The 20,255-nt window shown below is 47.8% G+C and overlaps 1 protein-coding gene across 4 annotated transcripts; it reads left to right on the top strand.

Moving 5' to 3' along the window:
- Window positions 40–9,878, top strand: LOC110261314 (zinc finger protein OZF-like). Of its 4 annotated transcripts, XR_002345364.1 has the most exons (6): window positions 64–250; window positions 2,717–2,755; window positions 4,415–4,541; window positions 5,885–7,249; window positions 9,519–9,576; window positions 9,694–9,878. XR_002345364.1 is itself a non-coding variant. In XM_021097307.1 (5 exons), exons 1-4 carry the CDS (start codon window positions 185–187, stop codon window positions 7,213–7,215), a joined length of 1,563 nt encoding a protein of 520 aa, XP_020952966.1. In that variant the 5' UTR covers window positions 121–184; the 3' UTR covers window positions 7,216–7,249; window positions 9,519–9,878. The 4 variants fall into 4 exon arrangements, 1 of the variants encoding a protein (XP_020952966.1); XR_002345367.1 differs by adding an exon at window positions 5,098–5,689 and having other exon boundaries at window positions 40–250; window positions 5,885–9,878; XM_021097307.1 differs by having other exon boundaries at window positions 121–250; window positions 9,519–9,878.

Below are 20,255 nucleotides of genomic sequence, written 5' to 3'. Positions count from 1 at the left end.
TGGCGGCGGTGCTGTGAACTGCATTACCCAGAGGGCAGTGCGCGCTTCCGGGGGAGATGATGGCGTCTGGGCGGGCCTTCCGGCGTCCACCATGGGCGACATTTTGTAAATTGGGATCTGTTCCCCGAGCTTTGGGACCGCTGACCCGCCTAAGAGAAGCGAATCGGGAAGGCGCTTTGCGGCGATGCCTAGGCCGCACCTTCGCGCACAGACTCCCCTGGCGGCGGACGCGCTGATGGGCCCGCCTCTGGTAAGTGCTGCATCCTCCGGTCCCTCTCCCCGCTCTTCTCATGCCGCAGTATTTTTGTTCTTATCATTGTTCTCGTACCAGTGTCCCGTGTTTATATGTATTTATCTCCCCAAACCTTGGCTTTCCGAATTTTGAAATATAACCTGCGTAGAAAAAAATTGCGCGGAACCTCCATATGCAGTTGCATAAGCAACTCTAAAATTAATATCCGTTCACCGCTCAGGTCTAGATGTGCGAATAAGCCCCTAGAAGCCGCCTGTGCTTCCAAAACAACCCCATCCCCCCAAAGTTAACGTATTATCTGATGTTCAAGTAAACATGTCCTTGCTTTTCTTGATAGTTTTGCCCGTCTGTGGAAAATATTCAACGACTGGAGTTTCAATCGCTTGTTTCAAAACTTTTAACGAATGGGATCATAAAATTACTGTTTTTCATTTGTTCAGTATGGTGTGACTTTACCAGTATTTTTCGTCCTGTCAATTCATTCCATTTTTGTAGAGTATCATAGAGTATGAATATGGGAGTAAAATGTCTATAAGTTCTCTGGAGTTCCCTTCGTGGTGCAGCGGAAACGAATCCGACTAGGAACCATGAGGTTGCGTGTTCGATCCCTGCCTTTGCTCAGTGGGTTAAGGCTCCGTCGTTGCTGTGAGCTGTGGTGTAGGTCGCAGACACGGCTCGGATCCCACCTTGCTGTGGCAGTGGTGTAGGCCGGTGACTACAGCTCTGATTAGACCCCTAGCCTGGGAACCTCCAGGTGCCGCGAGTGTGGCCCTGGAAAAGACAAAAATAAATAAATAAATAATTATTTTTTTTTAAGTCTATAAATTCTCCTGTAGAAGGATTTTCTTTGTTTAGGTGTGTGTGTGTGTGTAATTGTTCTCTGCATTTATAAACATGGTTACTGTAGCCATACTTGCCTTCCATTCTGGGGTATATTAAGCACACATTTTTCTAGTGTATATGTTAAAATTATTATTGCATTTAACATATCCACTTTTTGATCTTGTTTTGATCCATGTTACCAATTCTAACGTCGTTCTTTGAATGAAATTATTATATTTAGACTATTGCATATTATGTTTTGACACACATTTTTTTGATGCACATTTTTTTATGCATTCATAAACTTACTCCAAAAAAAATTCTTAAATTTTATTTTATTTCTTGATTTTTTTTTTTTTTTGTCTTTTTAATAAGGCCACACCTGTGGCATATGGAAGTTCCCAGGTGAGATGTCAACTTTATTTTTTTTTTTGATTTTTAAGTTTTTAAAAATATTCTCTTTATTTTTTATTTTATTAATTAATTTCCTTATTTTGCTTTTTAGGTCCACACCCACAACATATCAAGGTTCCCAGGCTAGGGGTCAAATCGGAGCTGTAGCCGCTGGCCTACTCCACATCCACAGCAATGAGGGATCTGAGCTGCATCTGCAACCTATGCCACAGCTCATGGCAACACCGGATTCTTAACCCACTGAGGGAGGCCAGGGACCGAACCCACAACCTCATGGTTCCTAGTCAGATTCGTTAACCACTGAGCCACGACAGGAACTCCCAGACATTCATTTTGAATGTATAGCCAGTAAATGGTGGTCTGCTCTCTACCACAGGAAAGAAAAACATGTAGGAAATTATTCTCGGGAAAATTTCAACATCACAATATGTGAATAGGGGTTCTTCTCATGGCTCAGAGGTAATAGACCCATTTAGTATCCACGAGGATGCAGGCTCAATCTCTGACCTTGCTCAGTGGGTTAAGGATCCAGTGTTGCTATGAGCTGTGGTGGAGGTCCCAGATGGAATAGATGTGGGTGTGGCCTAGGCTGGCAGCTGCAGCTCCAATTTGGTCCCTAGTTTGGGAACTTCCATAGGTCTTCCCTAAAAAGACAAAAAAAAAAAAAAAAAAAAACCCAAAAAATAAGATTTTAAAAAATTAAAAAAGAGATAGGAATATATTATTGATCAACTATAATAGGAAAAATAAAAATCTTACCAAAAAAGAATGTATTATTAGCAAAGGAGAAAAAGAATAAGGGCATCAAGTGGAAGTGTCAGAAACAGACCTGTACATAAAATGAGACTCAATTTTGGTATTTCTGGTTCTGGATTATAGTAGTATTATATGATATGCCACAGCCATTTTTCCTCCACAGCTTGATTCCTAATTCTTGTGGCTCACTAGGGTCCAGACATACTAGCCTCATGGATACTACTCAGACACACCACACATGACCTTGTTAGAGAGTCTTTGCACTTGTTTTTCCCACTTCTGGAAAGCCTTTTCTTGACATTGCCACATGGCTTTGTGATACAGTCCATAATATCTTCTGCCCTCTTTTACATGCCTTATTTTCCCTTGACCATACATCATCACTTGAAATATTAAGTGGTTCACTCACAAATCTTTTCTACCTGTATTACTGATGGGAGTTAAAGTTGCCTGGCTCTGCCTTTCCCACAGGTTCCACGTTCAGCTGAACCATTTATGGACCCCGCTCCAGTAAGTATCAGGTGTCTTGGAACTCTTTTAATGCCGCTTTTCCTGGCCTTATCTGGAGATCCTGGAGAAACTCTAAGCTCAGGTTTCTAAGTCTAGGCCTGAGGTTATGTGGAGAGATTTCACAGAGATACGAAAGGTTGTGTTAGTCACAAGGGTTAGTATGTACAAATGCTTGGGGATGAGACTGAGATGGGGGTGTCCCATGACTTGGAGGTCTCTGCTACTATCTGGTGAGAACACATAGCAAGGGGGCCAGAGTCAGGCCTAGATGGTAGCCTGAGAAGTGGGGTTTCTGTTTGAGAGTGATGGCAGCCATGGAATTTTTGGAACCGAAGACAAAAGTGATCTGACTTAGGACTTAAGAGGCTACCCCTGGCTGCCGAGTGCAGAATAGACTGAGGGCAAGGAAGACAAGAAGCAGACCATTCCAGAAGCAATTGCATGCATCCAGGTGAGTGTTGGTTGTGGCAGGACCAGAGTGGTGGGTGTGGAGGTAGGAGAAACACTTGGCCTCTGGATTTGTTTTGAAGTAGGGACTGACCAGCTGTTGTAATGTGGAGGGGTCACAGATGACTAAAGTTTTGTCTCCTTTGCACCTGGAAGGGTGGGTGTGCCATCAGCTGAGATGGGGAAGTCTGTGGTATGAGTACGTTCTAGTGAGAATATTAGGAATTGGGTTTTGGCTATATTGAGGTTCACATGTCCCAGAGACTTCACAGTACAGGAGACCAGTGGAGAGCTGAACATTCAGATCTAGAGTGCTAGGGAGGACTTCAGGATGCCATTAGGGGAGAGAGGAAGGGAGAGGGCTGTGGACCTCCCAAAGACAGACAAGGAGGAGGAGTTACTATGGAAAGGTAGATTGTGATGAAAAGTCCAGCAGGTGGCCTAGGTTTTCGTGGGGGAGTGGCCATGACATTGAGGCCGAAGTAAAACAGAAACAGATGTGAACTGACAACAGTGTCAGGCTGGTGCTTACTTCTTCTCCCATAGACTTAATAGCATTTTGTGATGGAACCTGGGGAGTGTCTGTCAGAATGTCAAGTGACTTTACCCAAGATGTGTCCCGTGGGTGTGGATTTTGAGTGGCTGTTAAAGGGACAGAGATTGTACCTGATGAAGAGACCTCATGTCCAGGGAAGAAGTGGAACCTGACCAGAGGTCGTTAGATCCGCATGGTGCGACGGAAGTTGGAGTCTCGAACAAGGCCTGGTGGGGAAGCCTTCAGAAGAGGGCTGGGGAGCTGCCAGTGGAGACGTGGGGTACAGTGGGGTTGTGTTGCATTGGCCAAGTACTTCCTGAATGCCATGTGCAGAAGGGTATGTGAGGAGGCAGGGGATGTGGCAGTTTTGTGGGCCAGGTGGTAGCGATGGGGTCAGATGTACGTGGAGGTCTGATGAGTAATACGCATGTGGGAAGGACTTGTGAACCCAGGGCCCTGATCCCAGGCCCACAGTTTAGATGGCATCTGTCTCTCCACCTGCCTGTTGCTGAGGGGTGGAGCTCGTGCTCAAGGAAGCAAAGAGAGGTATTGGCCCTCTAAGTGAGAGAGCTGGAGAGGATGATGAGCACGGAGTGAATGTGGGCTGGTGTTATAGGTACTCCTGAGGTCCTGGGGAGAGAGCCTGCTTATGGACACCTCTGTCCCCGTCATCACAGGGCTCTGTGACCTTTGAGGACGTGGCTGTGTACTTTTCCCAGGAGGAATGGAAGCTTCTTCATGAGGCCCAGAGACTCCTGTACCGAGATGTGATGCTGGAGACCTTTGCACTTGTTGCATCATTGGGTAAGGCGCTCATACCTCTCCCGGCACCCTGGAAAGGTCTGTGCCTTTTCCCTTCTTTTGTAAGAACAGCTCCACACTTTTCACAGCTAGACAAGGGGCACATGTCTGTTACTGCTTCCCTGTCATATGTGCTGTGGGTGCCAGGGCTGGGTGAGTGTGTCTGCTCCCTCCTTTCACAAGTAGCCCCAGTACCAGCCCCTGAAGTTTATTCAGTGAAGGTTTTCTTCCCCCAGAGAGTTAGAATTAGTCCAGAGGGTTCCATTAGTCTCAGCCCCTCTCTGCTAAGGGGACTCTGTAGACCCCATGCTGTAGACCTCTGGGCTCCAGGTTCTGCCCCCTCCTAGTTGACGTTTCCTGGGGCCTCACTGTGTCGGGAGTTGTTGGGACCCAATAGGGTCCCTGTCTGTGGGGTCCACCTGGCTGTCTCTGTGAGGACATCCCCCCCGCCCCCGCAGAGATTTGTTTTGTGGTGTTATTTTTCTTTCCCGAGATTGTTTGGGATTGGTTGCCCCCCTGGGCCAGTACTGACCACTCACCTGTCCTGTCTTTCCCTTAGGACTTGCATCTTCTAGGTCCCATGTTGTCCAGCTGGAGCTGGGAGGAGAACCCTGGGTACATGACAGAGTGGACATGACTCCAGGCACAGCAAGAGGGCCTCAGAGTGGGCCTGGCCCTGGTGATTCACATCTGGGGGAGGATGTGATGTCACAGCTGGGTTCACACCATACCAGGAACATGTCCTGTGCCCCGCACTGTTTGGGTGCCATGGCCAGGGGCTGTGTACCTCATTTCTGCCTTTCCTGCCCATTCTTGACACTTTGCTCCTTCTCTCATTTCTACTCTGCCTTCCGGCCCAGGATTGTCCCTCACCTCTGTCTTCCACTCCTCCCTGATCCTCTCCATCCTTACTCTGCTGTGCTTGGGTAATGTGGCCTAAACGTAATGTGTCATAAGGTCTGCACCCGTCTTAAGATAGTCCTTGAACACCAGCTCCTCAGGGACAGTTGGATTTTCCTGGGGCTGGACACACCCTTCCACACAGCACACAGGACACTAGCAGCCAAGGCCCTGGTGAAAACCGTTTCTGGAGGAGTAGTGGATCCCTGGCTCCTCCGTGCACTTCACCCCATCCTTGTGTCTTTTGCCTGGTGAGTCTTCCCTGTTCTGTGATGTGTAGAGGCCCAGAATCTGCACAGCAGCCCTCTCCTACCCTGCACCCAGCTCCTTTGTCTTGAAAATAGTCTGATGGACTTATTCCCTGGTATGTCAGACACATATCTGGGATGGGGCTGCCCCCTTCTACCGAAAACTATACGAGGGCATTTGTATTTCTCTTCTTTCAGGTTGCTGGCCTGGAGTTGATGACAAGGAGACACTTTCTGAGCAGACTATTTCTGTAGAAGGGCCCCACATAAATCCTTCAAAGGCAGACCTGTCCACCCAGAAGGCATATGCTTGGAAAAAGTGTTGCCTGGACATAGGAGGTGGTTTGCATGTAGCTAAAGAGCTGAGAACACACCCTGGCCAGAACCTGTGTGAGTCAGGAGTGCAATTTCACCAGCACAATGGAAAGAACATGTTTAGAACAGATATGGATAAGGCTTTTATGAAGAGCCACATAGTCTATGCATCCACGGTGTCTGCCACATGCCAGGAGGCTGGGAAGGATTTCCCTGGTATCTGTGGCCTTGTCCAGCTTCAGCTCACACCACAAAAGGACACTGTGTGTGTGGAGGCCTTTCCTAGTGTGCAAAGGCAATATGAGTGCAGTGAATGTGGGAAAGCTTTCTGTCGTAAATACAGGCTTGCTCAGCACCAGAGAGTTCACACTGGAGAGAGACCTTATGAGTGCAGCGAATGTGGGAAAAGCTTCAGCTATAAGCACATACTTGTTCAGCACCAGAGAGTCCACACTGGAGAAAGGCCTTATGAGTGCAGTTCATGCGGGAAAGCTTTTAGCAACAAACCCACACTTGTTCGGCACCAGCGAATTCACACTGGAGAAAGGCCTTATGAGTGCAGTGACTGTGGGAAGTTCTTCAGCCAAAGCTCCAGTCTTAATGAACATCAGAGAATTCACACTGGGTCACGGCCTTATAAATGTGATGAATGTGGAAAATTCTTTACCTCCAATTCCAACCTAATTAAGCACAGGCGAGTTCACACAGGCACAAGGCCTTATGAGTGCAACGAATGTGGGAAATTCTTTAATCAAAGTCCCAGCCTCATTAAACATCAGAGAATCCACACCGGTGAAAAGCCATATGAATGCCATGAATGTGGGAAACTTTTTAGCCAAAGCTCTACTCTCATCAAGCACCAGAGGGTTCACACTGGAGCAAGGCCTTACAAGTGCACTGAATGTGGGAAACTTTTTAGCCAAAGCTTTGGCCTCACTCAGCACCAGAGAATTCACACTGGAGAAAGACTGTATGAGTGCATCAAATGTGGAGAAGTGTTCAGCCAAAGCACCCGACTGACTCAGCACCGAAAAGTGCACACCAGAGAAAGACCTCTTGAGTGTAGCAAATGTGGAAAAGTCTTCTGTCAAAGAGCTGCTCTGATTGAGCACCAGAAACTTCACAGCCAAGACAGACCTTACAAATGCAGCGAATGTAGGAAAGCTTTCAGCCGGAGGTCCAACCTCCTTCGTCACCAGAAAGTTCATGCTTAAGAAAGGCCTTCAAATGGGAGGAGGAGAGCACTGGGTGAGCTATGTCCTTAGTTAGTGCATCATATTAAAGAGACTGTGGGGGAGTCATCAACTGAGCATCGTACATCTGAACATTGCTAGTGTGGAGATGGACTCTGAGTTCCAGATTGACAGAAACCTTCTAAGGAGCCATGCTGTACTTTCTAACCTGCCCTGGGCCTTTGCCAGACTTAAGTCACTGTGAGGTTCTGTGGCAGAAGTCATCTTGCCTCTACTGAGTGGCAGATCCCCATACTAAGCATCACCCCTCAGTCTGACAGGCTAGATAGACCTTTGTGCTCACCCATCCTGGGTAGGGAAGCATGCACAGCCTGAGCATGTGAATGTTGTCCTTCTCTTGTATCTAACTGACTAGGACATGGACATAACCAGCTTTGACCAAGGGAATGCAATCTGGGTTCTGAATGGCTTACAGAGTTTTATCTTCAGTGGCATTGTCTCATGTCATGCTCAGGACGGATTGTTCCAGCTCCAAGTCACCTTGTTTGGGAACATGGTATTCCCTCAGTGGGAATAGCATCATGGCAGAGAATAGAGTTCACTCCAGTTTTAGTCTAACTGGCGTAGTGGTCCAAGGGCTCCTGGGGTAGACAGCAGGGCTTTGTGTGATTAGTCTTGTGACCTGGGTGTCAGACTTTTTGGTGGGTCTAGAAGTCACCCTGAGAACCACCAGTGTTTTTTGGAGTAGCATAAGTTGTTCTCTTCTTCACAGGGGGTGTCACATAATACCCCAATACTGTTCCAGAGAAGATGTTGACTAGCTCCAGTTGCAAAAGAGCTTTGCGCTCTAACCTGGCATTACTGAGTGTTACATTGTAGACATTAAGTGGGTACCATACATGGTACAGAAACACACAGGGAATTAAGGAAGTTTAACAAGCAAAAAGGGATGAACCCATTGTAAAGTTGCATCCACAGATGTTCCTGTGAGTAGGGTGGTTCAGGATCAGGTTTCTGCAGAAAGTCTCAGGAGCTCCAGAGGTGTTTCTCTCCTGTGGACTGAGTCCCTGTCAGTCTGAATAATGTAAAGTTTAGGATTCCCAAAGCATCTCCAAATTGTTTCTCTCAAGGACACTGCTGCACAGTAGGGGGAAAAAAATGGAAAGAGTAGAAATTGTGTTGTCCTGGAATGTTGAGTTTTATGATCCAGGCAGTGTTCCTGGATGACTCAAGTGGAAACAGCTTTCCTTGCTCACCAGTCTTCATTGCTATTGAGACAGAATTCCTCCCACGACACAGAGAGAGGAGGTGAAGTAACATGGCAGTTGCCAGAGCCCTACTGAAAAAGACATTCAGGAAATAGATTAAGATTTTATCTTTGCTCCGGCCGCACCTGTGGCACATGGAGGTTCCCATGCTAGGGGTCCAGTCGGAGCTGTAGCTACCAGCCTAGGCCAGAGCCATAGCAATATGGGATCCAAGGCTTGTCTGCGACCTACACCACAGCTCACAGCAACGCTGAATCCTTAACCCACTGAGCAAGACCAGGGATCAAACCCAAAACCTCATGGTTCCTAGTTGGATTCATTAACCCACTAAGCCATGATGGGAACTCCAAGAGATTCAGATTTTTATGTGAAGCCAATTTTTATTAGAACTTAACCGAGCTCCATAGTTAGTATACACTGAATAGAACATACCTAAAATGTACAACTCGGTAAATTTTAATGTTTATAAACCCATCAAACCATCATCATAACAAATACCCATCACTCTCATACCACATGTCACCCAGGCAACTACTGTTGATTTGCTTTTTTTCCACAATTAATGTCTAGAAAGACTTCTAATATCATTGGAATCTCAATGTTCATTTCTTATATTTATCTTTGACAATGCAGAAGTATTTTGAGGATCATTTAAGCTACAAATGTGAATTGTTCATTTTTTAATTTATGAACAATACAGTTTGGGTATACTACCATTTGATTGTTCATCCACTCATCTATTAATGTATAGGGTTTTGTAGTTTTTTTGGACTTTTTATTTTTATAGCTGTACCTGTGGAAGTTCCCAGGCTAGGGGTTCAGTTGGACCCCCAGCTGCAGACCTATGCCATAGCTTGCGGCAATGCCGGATCCTTCACTGACGCTAGGTTGGGTTCTTAACCCACTGAGCCACAAGAGGAACTTCAAGGGTTTTGTAGTTTGTTTCCAGTTTTGCTACCCCCAGATAAACTTACTTATGAACATGTACAAAAAACTCTTTATATGAACATATGGTTTTAAATTCTAAAATGAATGACTGCCTTTTTGCATTCCCAGGCACAGTATGGGAACATTTCATTTTCCCTACATTCCTCACCGGTACCTGTTTTGTACGGTCAGTATTTTTAATATTATGTGTTTTAAAAGCATGTAGAGGTATCTGACTATGGTCTGATTGCATTTCTGTAATGATTCATAATGTTGAATATTTTTATTTGTGTTCATTTGCCAGGTGTCTATTGTTCTTGATAAAATTTCTGTGATTATTCATTGAGAAGACAGTAAAAGAAATGCATTGGAACTTGACTTCAGAGACTTTGCTGGGTGGAATGAATATGCTCACACCATTATAGTCCTTATTATTAACATTGTCTCCCTTAGTTTAGAAAATTAATAAAACAAGCATTCTACCCTTGATTTAGGTGTTTGCCTATTTCCCTGGTATAAGTGCTCTAACCTGGGCAGTTTCAAGCTGTGAATGTGAGGTTGTTAGTGAACCAGAGGGTGTATCCAGCCAGAGGCTGAGATACCAAGGTTTGCAGGAGAGAAAGTTCACAAGGCAGCCGAACATGGAGACAATAGAACAAGTCTCAGATCTACCATCATGGAACTGAGATGCTGGAGATATTTAGGGAATGAAGAGGCAGGATGGTCTCAGGTGTGGGGACAGTGATCAGAGGTAGAAAAAAGCTGAGGTAATCTGTGTGCAGGTGGATCTGCATTACATGCTTTTTCAACATTGGAGACACCCTGATCTGTGGGTGCAGTTTGGGGGCCTTCACTATCAAAAGGGCATTCATTGGACGTCTGTGCAGGCCCAGTTTTAGGGGTTGGTGGTTCCAGTCAGTATTAACCAGCTCAAACTGGATAAGGGCTGACTCCAAGGTTCTAAGAAGCAACTGAAGTGGCCAATACTATAGCGATCCCTAAGTGAGCTGTTATCTCTAGGAGTCCTGTGAAAAGACCTAGGCCATGTGAAGCTAGAGGGTATGCCACTAAGGCGGGGGGAGGGGGGTGGGGAGAAAAACACCGCAGCGAGCTTCATCAGTGAAGGTGATGATCAAGCTGAGGAGTCTTAACATGTTGTTCTCCTATCTGTGGTTCTGTAAGACAAGCTCAAGAATTTGTTAGTCATGAGCTGCTGTTAACGCTGTGGGGCACAATTTCTAGGTTACCTAGTATGGACTTGGGAATATGTGCAGCAGCATACCTTTCTACTCTTTCCATTGTACAGACACCCATAAATAATCTTAGATAAGAGAAAAATGTACTAAAAAGGAAAGGCACAAGTTTTGAGTATTTTTACTGGACCTGGGTGAGGGATTCCATCACAGGCCTGAGCTGTCCAATCTGTTGATCATAACCTGTAAATCCCTGAAACTTTTGGCCTAACGAGACTGTTTCATTACCTCAGAGCTTGGGCTGTCCTATGTTGTTTATACTAATAATTTGCCGTACAGGGAGGTTGGGCAGGTTAGGTCTCTCTCTCAGTTTCACATTTGGAGAAGCTGGTGAGTTTTAAGGATTGCCACAGAGTTACTCCTTGTCTATGTGGTAGACATTCAAAAAATCCTGGACAGTACCAAGGCTTACTTGAGATTCCCCAGTTAGCCATACTGCATGTATGTTGGGACACATTGATGCTGTGAGACTTTTAAGCCAGGGGGCAACTGGAAACTGGCAAAGTAGTCTCTCCTGCGTTTTGTCCTATTAGGCCATCTTCCTTTCCTGGAGTTCATCTGTATCCTTTCCCTGTAATAATCCTTTCATTTAGGAGCTTCCCTGAGTTCTGTGAGTCCTTCCATAGAATCTGAGAGTGGTTTTGGACAGTCCAGAACATAATTGTGCTTCTAAAAAACTAAGTGTAATTACTGACTTAAAACATTTTTGCAGGTACATGGTTTCATACAGTTTTTGCACAGACTCAACGCTTCCGAAACCACAAGTTTTCTTATGCCATTTTAATTCCCCCCACCCCCAGCGAACCTCTAAAATTGATACTAGAAAATACTCACCCTTTTGGTAATAGGTAGTTTCAAATATGTAGCCAAAGAAAAAGAGGAGTTCCTGTCATGGCACACCAGAAGCGAATCTGACTAGGAATCATGAGGTTGGGTGTTCGCTCCCTGGCATCACTCAGTGGGTTAAGGATCCCAAGTTGCCGTGATCTGTGGTGTAGGTCACAGATGCTGCTCAGACCTGGTGTTGTGGCTGTGGCCTAGGCCAGCAGCTAAGGCTCCAATTAGACCCCCTAGCCAGGGAACCTCCATATGCCACGGGTGTGGCCCTAAAGAAAATGACCAAAAAAAAAAAAAAAAAAAAGACTTGTTGAACTCCCCCTGTGGCACAACAGGATTGACAGGGACTTGGGAGCACTAGGTTGTGGGTTCAGGACCCAGCGTTGCAGCAAGTCCAGTTTAGTTCAAAGCTCGGCTTGGATCTGATCCCTGGCAAGGGAGCTCCACATAAGGGGGGGGGCAGCCAAAAATAAATAAATAAAAATAAAAGGAGACCTGTGAGACCATCACTGAGGACACATAATTCTAGGCTAGTCTCATTTTAAAATCCCTAATCAGTTGCAAAGCCTTTTATCAAATAAGGTAACATTAACAGGGTCCTGGGATGGTAACACTGACATCTTGTGGGGGGGGGGCAGAGCAGCATTAATCAGCCTGCCACATTTGAGTTCAGCTTTATTTATTTATTTTAGGGCCACACCTGAGGCATAAGTAAGGTCCCAGGTTAGGGGTCAAATAATCAGAGCTACAGCTGCTCGCCTAGGCCACAGCCACATAAGATCTACGCTGTGTCTGCGACCTACACCACAGCTCACAGAAGTGGTGAATCCTTAACCCATTAAGCTCAATTATTATAACTGTCTTGAAAACATGTTTAAGGTATATTCATTGCAATCAGGATGCAAAATGTAACAACTTGTTCAACTGTGTATCACAAGGGTCTTGAACTTGTTTGTATGACCTCTTGGAAAAGTCCTCTAATTGTGGAAATTCCTAGGCCCTACCTGTTAGGCCTTACCACATGTTTCAGCTTCATCTGTTCTAACTCTCATACTATTTAACAGCTGACCAATGTTGGGGGACAAAATAGCTTAACACAACCTGCCCCAGAAAAATCTCTGCAACCTAGAGAAAGTGTAATTATTCCACAAACAGGAGACTCCACTGGCGCACATCACAGGCAACGCACTAAAGAGTTTAAGGTCATAAAGCAATGTCACCACTTTCTTATACACCGAGCACAAAGACCCACCCCCTGCAAGTACTCAAGATCAATGCTAAGTAATCTTCACGTGAGAGAGCTGGACAGCCCCATTTGTTAGTTCATCCTAGAAGTGCGGGGTAACTTGGGTGATGGTCGGCAGCAGCTATTTGTTTCTACCGCACGCCATCTGGCAGCCACTGTTTTCTTTTTGGATGTCTTGAAAGGAATCCTGGAACTTGTCCATTTCTGTCTGGCCAGACAGGTAGGAGAACCATGGAGACCGAGAAAAGGAGGCACCACTTTCCTTCACGTTTTCTTCCCAAAAGGTGGTGCCAGAACTCCAAATAAATAAAATAAAAACCCAAAACAATACTTAGCTGAGAAGGAAAAAAATTTCATCTATTGAAGAACAGGGACACTTTAGTAGGCTGAGGCTGAACCAGTGAGAAACAACGATGGGGCTCTCTTGGGACTGCAGCCCAGTCCTAGGACCGTGGTCACAGCCCACTTGTCTCCCTGACCCCCGGGGGTGGGGAGCAGAGGTGCCAGGGGCCCATGGACGTGGGGTTTCAGGTCGCCAAGCAGGTTCGCCCCCAGGAAGCAAACCTCCGCAGAGGCACCTCCGCCCAGGCTGTCGCGCCCTCCTCGGGGCTCCCTGCGTGGCCCGGCCCCAGTTCCATCTCCAGACCCGAGGCACCCGCTCCTGCTCCCAGCGGCGCTGGTCGACCCTTCCCACCGAAGCCTGCGGATACAATATGCTAAGCGAGCACGATGCGCGCCCGTCCCGCAGGACCGGGAGGATCCCGCCAGCGCTGCCGGCCTCCCGGAACTCTGCTTCGGGCACCGCTAGCAAATCCCTTCGCTTATGAAAGTCGCCACCGCTCCGGAGGGAAGCGACGGTATCAAGTGGCCACCACAGAGTCCCCTGTGGCGCAGTGGGTTAAAGACCCGGTGTTGTCCCTCCTGTGGCACAGGTTCAATCCCTGGCAGGGGACCTTCCACAGGTGCTGCCCAAAGGAAAAAAGAGAGAGAGAAGTGGCCGCCAGAAAGCAGCCGCCAAGGGCTCAAACTTCAGCGGGGAGGATCCCCACAGCGGGCCGCCCACACGCCCGACCTCGCCCCAGCCCACCCCCAAGCGGGTCTCACGGGTTACAAATTCCCAGGCTCCAGTTACAGTGTTGCGGAAACCGCAAAAACCGTGGCAACGGAAGGAGACAAACAGCACTCGGAGATATGGAAAAGCAAGGTTTATTCAGCACCGGTGCTGGCTCAGAGGAGTCACCTCCAGAGTCTGAGCAGCAGGTCTTTGTTCTCACTAACTTTTATACACTACAAGGTCTTGATTTTTCCATGTAAGCATCCCGGACCTCCCCCATCCCCAAGCAGACAGTGTTCCTCCCTAGGAAACAGAGCAAGCAAGGTTACAGAAGTGGAACTGATAAGCAATGCTGCGTACCTGATTAGCAGGGCTGCTGGCTTGGACAGAGAGCACATAGTTGTTACATTATTACAAGAAGGGTGGCATAGTGATGAGCACAGCTGGAAAGGCTTGCAGCTGCCTTCTTAGCCAAGGGGGGGTTGTTCTTTAGTTAAAACTCCATTTCGGAGTTCCCGTCGTGGCGCAGTGGTTAACGAATCCGACTAGGAACCATGAGGTTGCGGGTTCGGTCCCTGCCCTTGCTCAGTGGGTTAACGATCCGGCGTTGCCGTGAGCTGTGGTGTAGGTTGCAGACGCGGCTCGGATCCTGCGTTGCTGTGGCTCTGGCGTAGGCCAGTGGCTACAGCTCCGATTCAACCCCTAGCCTGGGAACCTCCATATGCCGCGGGAGCGGCCCAAGAAATAGCAACAACAACAATAACAACAACAACAAAAGACAAAAAAAACAAAACAAAACAAAACAAAAAAAAAACTCCATTTCAACAGCACACTTGGTTTCGCTTCCTGTCCCAGAGGGGAGGTCACTACCTAGCTCTTCCTGACACTGTGGTCCTAAAGGCCCAGTCCCAGGTCCTGCTTCCTGAGCCTGCACGTGACAGGCCTCATGGGGCCCTACCTGGCCTGTGGGGCCTCTCCTCTCCCCAGGGAAGTTGCCATGCTATTAGGCATGCCTGTCCTCACTCGGTCACCACCATAAATTACAATCTCTGACCACATTTTTACAGAGTTGTAAGACTGGCAAGAGATTTATTTAGCTTTTCAAAAGACTGATGTACATCTCAAAGGGACAGAGAATTTACAAATAGAAATTTGTGAAGTTGAATGATCTGAGAAAAGAGATTGGAGGAGATTCATTGCAGAAAGTTCCAAATACCTAATGTTCTGAAAAGGTTACAGCATGTCCCAGTGAACAAGGTAACTCAGCCCAAGCAAATTACCTATGCCTGCTTGCTTGCAGCTTTTGGCAACTCAGAGTAACCATTTCCCTGCCAGTGCTTTCATGAATAGGAAATGTGTGACCCCAGGTTTAGTGCTTTGAGGGCTCTTTCCCTGTGTTCTTACTTGTCACAAGTAATAAATGCTTCTGCTTTAATTGACTTAGTGAGCCAGAGACTATGAAACTCCTAGAGGAAAACATAGGCAGAACACTCTTTGACATAAATCACAGCAACATCTTATTTGATCCACCTCCTAGAATAATGACAATACAGACACAAATAAACCAGTGAGACCTAATCAAACTCAAAAGTTTGGATCGCAAAGGAAACTATTAAACGAATGAAAAGACAACCCATAGAACGGGAGAAAATCTTTGCCAACGATGCAACAGACAAGGGCCTAAATATACAAACAATTCATGCAACTCAACAACAAAAATGAAACAACCCAACTGAAAAATGGGCAGAGACCTAAAATAGACATTTCTCCAAAGAAGACAAACAGATGGCAAACAGGCCTCTGAAAAAATGCTCAATATCATGAATTATTAGAGGAATGCAAATCAAAACTGCAGTGAGGTACCACCTCACACCAGCCAGAATGGCCACCATTAACAAGTCAACAAATAGCAGATCCTGGCGAGGGTATGGAGAAGAAGGTACCCTCCTCCACTGGTGGTGGGAATGTGTTTTTTGGTCTGGGTTTTTTTTTTTTTTGGTTTTGCTTTTTAGGGCCACCCCCATGGCATGTGGAAGTTCCCAGGCTAGGGGTCCAATCAGAGCTGTAGCGGCTGGCCTGCTCCACAGCCACCGCTACACAGGTCTCGAGGTGTGCCTGTGACCTACACTAGAGCTCACGGCAACACCGGATCCTTAACCCACTGAGGGAGGCTAGGGATTGAACCTGCATCCTCATGGATGCTAGTCAGATTCACTTCTGCTGAGCCACGACAGGAACTCCTGGTGGGGGGAATGTTAACTGGTGCAACCACTACGGAAAACAGTATGGAGGTACGGCAGGAAACTAAATATAGAACGACCATGTGATACAGCAATCCCACTGCTGGGTATACATCCAGACAACACTTTCGTTGAAAGATATACACAGGCACCCTATGTTCATAGCAGCGCTATTCACAACAGCCAAGACATGGAAGCATCCAAGGTGTCCATCCAGAGACAAATGGATTAAGAAGACGTGGTACATACTTATACCATGGAATATGACTCAGCCATAAAAAAAGACAAACTAATGCCACGGGCAGCAACATGCATGGAACTAGAGACTCTCGTCCTAAGTGAAGTAAGCCAGAAAGCAAAAGACGAATAGCATATATCACTTACTTGTGGAATCTAAAATATGGAACAGCCGATCCTATCGAACACAAACAAACGAGAGAGAGAGAGGTCATGGCCAAGGAGAGCAGACTTGGGGTTCTCAAGGGGGCGAGGGGAGGGAGTGGTGTGGATGGGCATTTGGGGGTGTTTTGGCTGCAAACGGTTATGTCGGGGATGGATGGGCAGTGGGACCCTCCTGTACAGCTCAGGGAAATGTGTGTGATTGGGTCACTCTGCGATGCAAAAGAACTTGAGAAAACACTGTAAATTAATTTTTAAAATTCGTGAAAAAAAAGGTACTGGGTGTGTTCGGTGAGTGTGCACCCCAAGGGAAGGACCCATTGAGTCTGGAAACAATAATGGCACATCGCAGCGCAACTCGGAGGCCATGCGCGGGTGTCCTGGGGACACTGCGAAGGCCGCAGGCAGACTCCCCTCAACAAGCCTCTGCACACGCGTGCGTTAGACCACGTCCACGACAGAAAAGACGTGTGACCGGGGTGCCCTGGTGGATCCCTGAGCCACTGCAGGGACAAGGCCATGTCCTTAACCCGCTTCGCCACAAGAGAACTTCTGCCCACGCCAGCTTTTTGAGCTCAGCTCCTTGTTGCCGACCAACCGTGAGCTCGCATATTCATCAGAGTGACTCCATGGCGGTAGAGACCGCCGGCAACCGCCTGGTCAAGGAGCATCCGCGGGCCTGCTGCATCTGCCCGTCTCCGGCCTTTCATTTCCACCGCGACCACGCGGCTCTGCGGGGCGAGGGCCACTGGGTCTGCCGCCCACTTGGAGGAAGAGGACCGCAAGGGCGCCCGCCGAGCTCCCTGGCAGATGCAACACCAGCGCAGCGGCGGCGCGTGTTCGGGGAGGTTCAGGAGCTGCCGCCGAGGGGTTAAAACCCGGGACGACAAGGAAGCCTGTGCAGGCCCTGGGTTCTCCACGCGCAGACGCCCACCTCGCGCACTTGCTGGAGAGCCCGGTCCCGGGTGAGCCGGTGAACCGCCTCGAGAAGATCGGCGACCGCCTGCCCACCCTCTGCAGGCTGCCCGGCCCCCAGCTGGGCCGGGTGAGTTTCTCCGGGAGGTTTCACCCTCAGGCACCGCGAGGAGCCTCCGGCGCCGGTGCCTCTGAGGAGCCCCTCCCGTGTCGGGGCTTCTGCCTGATGCCTCTCTCTGCAGCCCCGGGGCAGCCTTTTCACCACCCTAGAGCCCTCTCCCAAGCCGTGATGCAAATGGGAACAGCAGAGCTTTTTGCAGGGACAGAAAGTGTCTGCGAAGGGTTGTAAAGTGCCTGGAACTTTCGGAGGCAGACTAGGATGCCTGCAGGCAGGCGTGAGTGGGTTTCCCCGTTACTCCTCCAGCCTTATTTCCGGGACGCTCTTACCAAGCAGGGTGTTTTGAAATTCCTCCCTTGGGATTGTCTTTGGTGCTAACTTCAAATATGCATGAAAGAATCAGTGTGACCTTTGGTTTAATAAAACTATTGTCCAGGAGTTCCCTAGTGGCTCGGCAGGTTATGAACCCGCGTTGTCACTGCAGTGGCTCAGGTTTGATCTCTGGCCTCAGAACCTGCATGCTGAGGGTGTAGGGAAAAAAATATTGTCCAGAAAGACATAAAAGTAATCATGTCCTCACTTTGAACCCTCCTTGGAGCCTTTTATATGATCAAATACATAACTCTGTAGGGTTTTTTTTTTTTTTTTTGGTTGCAATTGTTTTATTTTTAAATAATTCAATGAATTTTATATTTATTGTTATACAACCATGATAACAACCTAATTTTATTTTATCTTATTTATTTATTTTTGTCTTTTTGCCATTTCTTGGGCCGCTCCCGCAGCATATGGAGGTTCCCAGGCTAGGGGTCCATTCGGAGCCATAGCCCCCAGCCTACGCCAGAGCCACAGCAACTCGCAATCCGAGCTTCCTCTGCAACCTACACCACAGCTCACGGCAATGCTGGATCGTTAACCCACTGAGCAAGGCCAGGGATCAAACCCGAAACCTCATGGTTCCTAGTCGGATGCGTTAACCACTGCGCCACGACGGGAACTCCCACAACCTAATTTAAGATTATTTCTATCCCAACACCCAATCCACCCTTCCCTCCCCCTGCCTGTCCCCTTTGATAACCATAAATTTTTCAAAGTCTGCCAGTCTCTTTCTGTTCTACAAATAAGTTCATTTGTATCCTTATTTTATTTAGGGCCACACCCAAGGCATATGGAACTTCCCAGACTAGGAGTTGAATTGGAGCCGTAGCCCCTGACCTACACCACAGCTCATGGCAGCACCAGATTCTTAACCCACTGAGCGAGGCCAGGGATCCAACCTGTGTCCTCATGGATACTAGTTGGGTTCATTACCACTGAGCCACAACAGTAACTCCGTGTAAACTTTTTGATGATGTCCATTCTGACTGATGTAAGATGGTACCTCATTTTAGTTTTGGGGTTTTGTGTGGCGGGTGGGGGGGTGGGTGCTTAGGGCTGCACTGACGTAAGATTTTTAACTAAGGAACAACGCCCCCCCCCCCCCCCCCCCGCCTTGGCTAAAAAGGTACCTGCAAGCCTTTTCAGCTATGCTTGCCTCATACCACCCTTCTTGTAATAATGTAGCAACCATGTACCCTATGTCCAAGCCAGAAGCCCTGCTAATTGTGTTCCCAGCATTGCTTATCAGTTCTGCTTCTGTAACCTTGCTTGCTCAGTTTCTTAGGGAGGAACAGTGTCTGCTTGGGGAAGGGGGGAGGTCCGGGATGCTTAAGAGGGAAAATCAAGACCTTGTAATGTATCAAAGTTGCAGAGAACAAAGACCTGGTGCTCAGACTCTGGAGGTGACTCCTCTGAGCCCGCACCAGAGCTGAATAATCCTTGCTTTTCCATATCTCCGAGTGCTGTTTGTCTCCTTCCACTGCCATGGTTTTTGTGGTTTCCACAACAGCACCAGCAACATATGCAGGTTCCCAGGCAAGGGGGCAAATCCGAGCTGCAGCTGCTGGCCTACATACACCACAGCCACAGCAATGCCAGATCCGAGTTAAGTCTTGGACCTACACCATAGCTAATGGCAACACTCGATCCTTAACCCACTGAGTGAGGCCAGGGATCGAACCCAACTCCTCATGGATACTCGTCAGGTTTGTTACCAGTAAGCCACCAGGGGAACTCCCCTCATTGTAATGTTGATTTTCAATTCCCTAATAGTGCTGTGGAGCATCTTTTTATGTCTTTTATTTTTGTCTTTTTGCCACTTCTTCGGCCGCTCCCGCGGCATATGGAGGTTCCCAAGCTAGGGGTCGAATTGGAACTGTAGACACCGGCCTACACCAGAGCCACAGCAAAGTGGGATCCGAGCCGTGTCTGCAACCTACACCACAGATCACAGCAACGCTGGATCATTAACCCACTGAGCAAGAGCAGGGACCGAACCCACAACCTCATGGTTCCTAGTTGGATTCGTTAACCACTGCGCCATGACGGGAACTCCTTTTTATGTGTTTTTTGCCCAGGTTTTTGTCTTTGGAGAAATGTCTGTTTAGATCTTCTGCCCCCTCCCCCCTTTTGGTCTTTATAGGGCTGCATATGCGACACATAGAGGCTCCCAAGCCAGGGTCTAATCAGAGTTACAGCTGCCGGCCTTTACCACAGCCACAGCAATGTAGATTGGAGGTTCGTCTGTGACGTACACCACAGCTCACTGAAAGGCCAGATCCCTAACGCACTGAGCGAGGCCAGAGATTGAACCCGCAACCTCATGGTTCCTGGTTAGACTCGTTTCCGCTGCGCCACGACGGGAACTCCGAGAGCTATTCTTTATCCTCGATTTTCCCTCCTGAGAGTAAATACAAACTAGAGGT

This window comes from Sus scrofa, chromosome 6 (genome assembly GCF_000003025.6).
Source record: "Sus scrofa isolate TJ Tabasco breed Duroc chromosome 6, Sscrofa11.1, whole genome shotgun sequence".
Classification (NCBI taxonomy): Eukaryota; Metazoa; Chordata; class Mammalia; order Artiodactyla; family Suidae; genus Sus; species Sus scrofa.
Note: the sequence above shows the minus strand (reverse complement) of the source record. Positions and strands in the feature narration are given on the sequence as shown.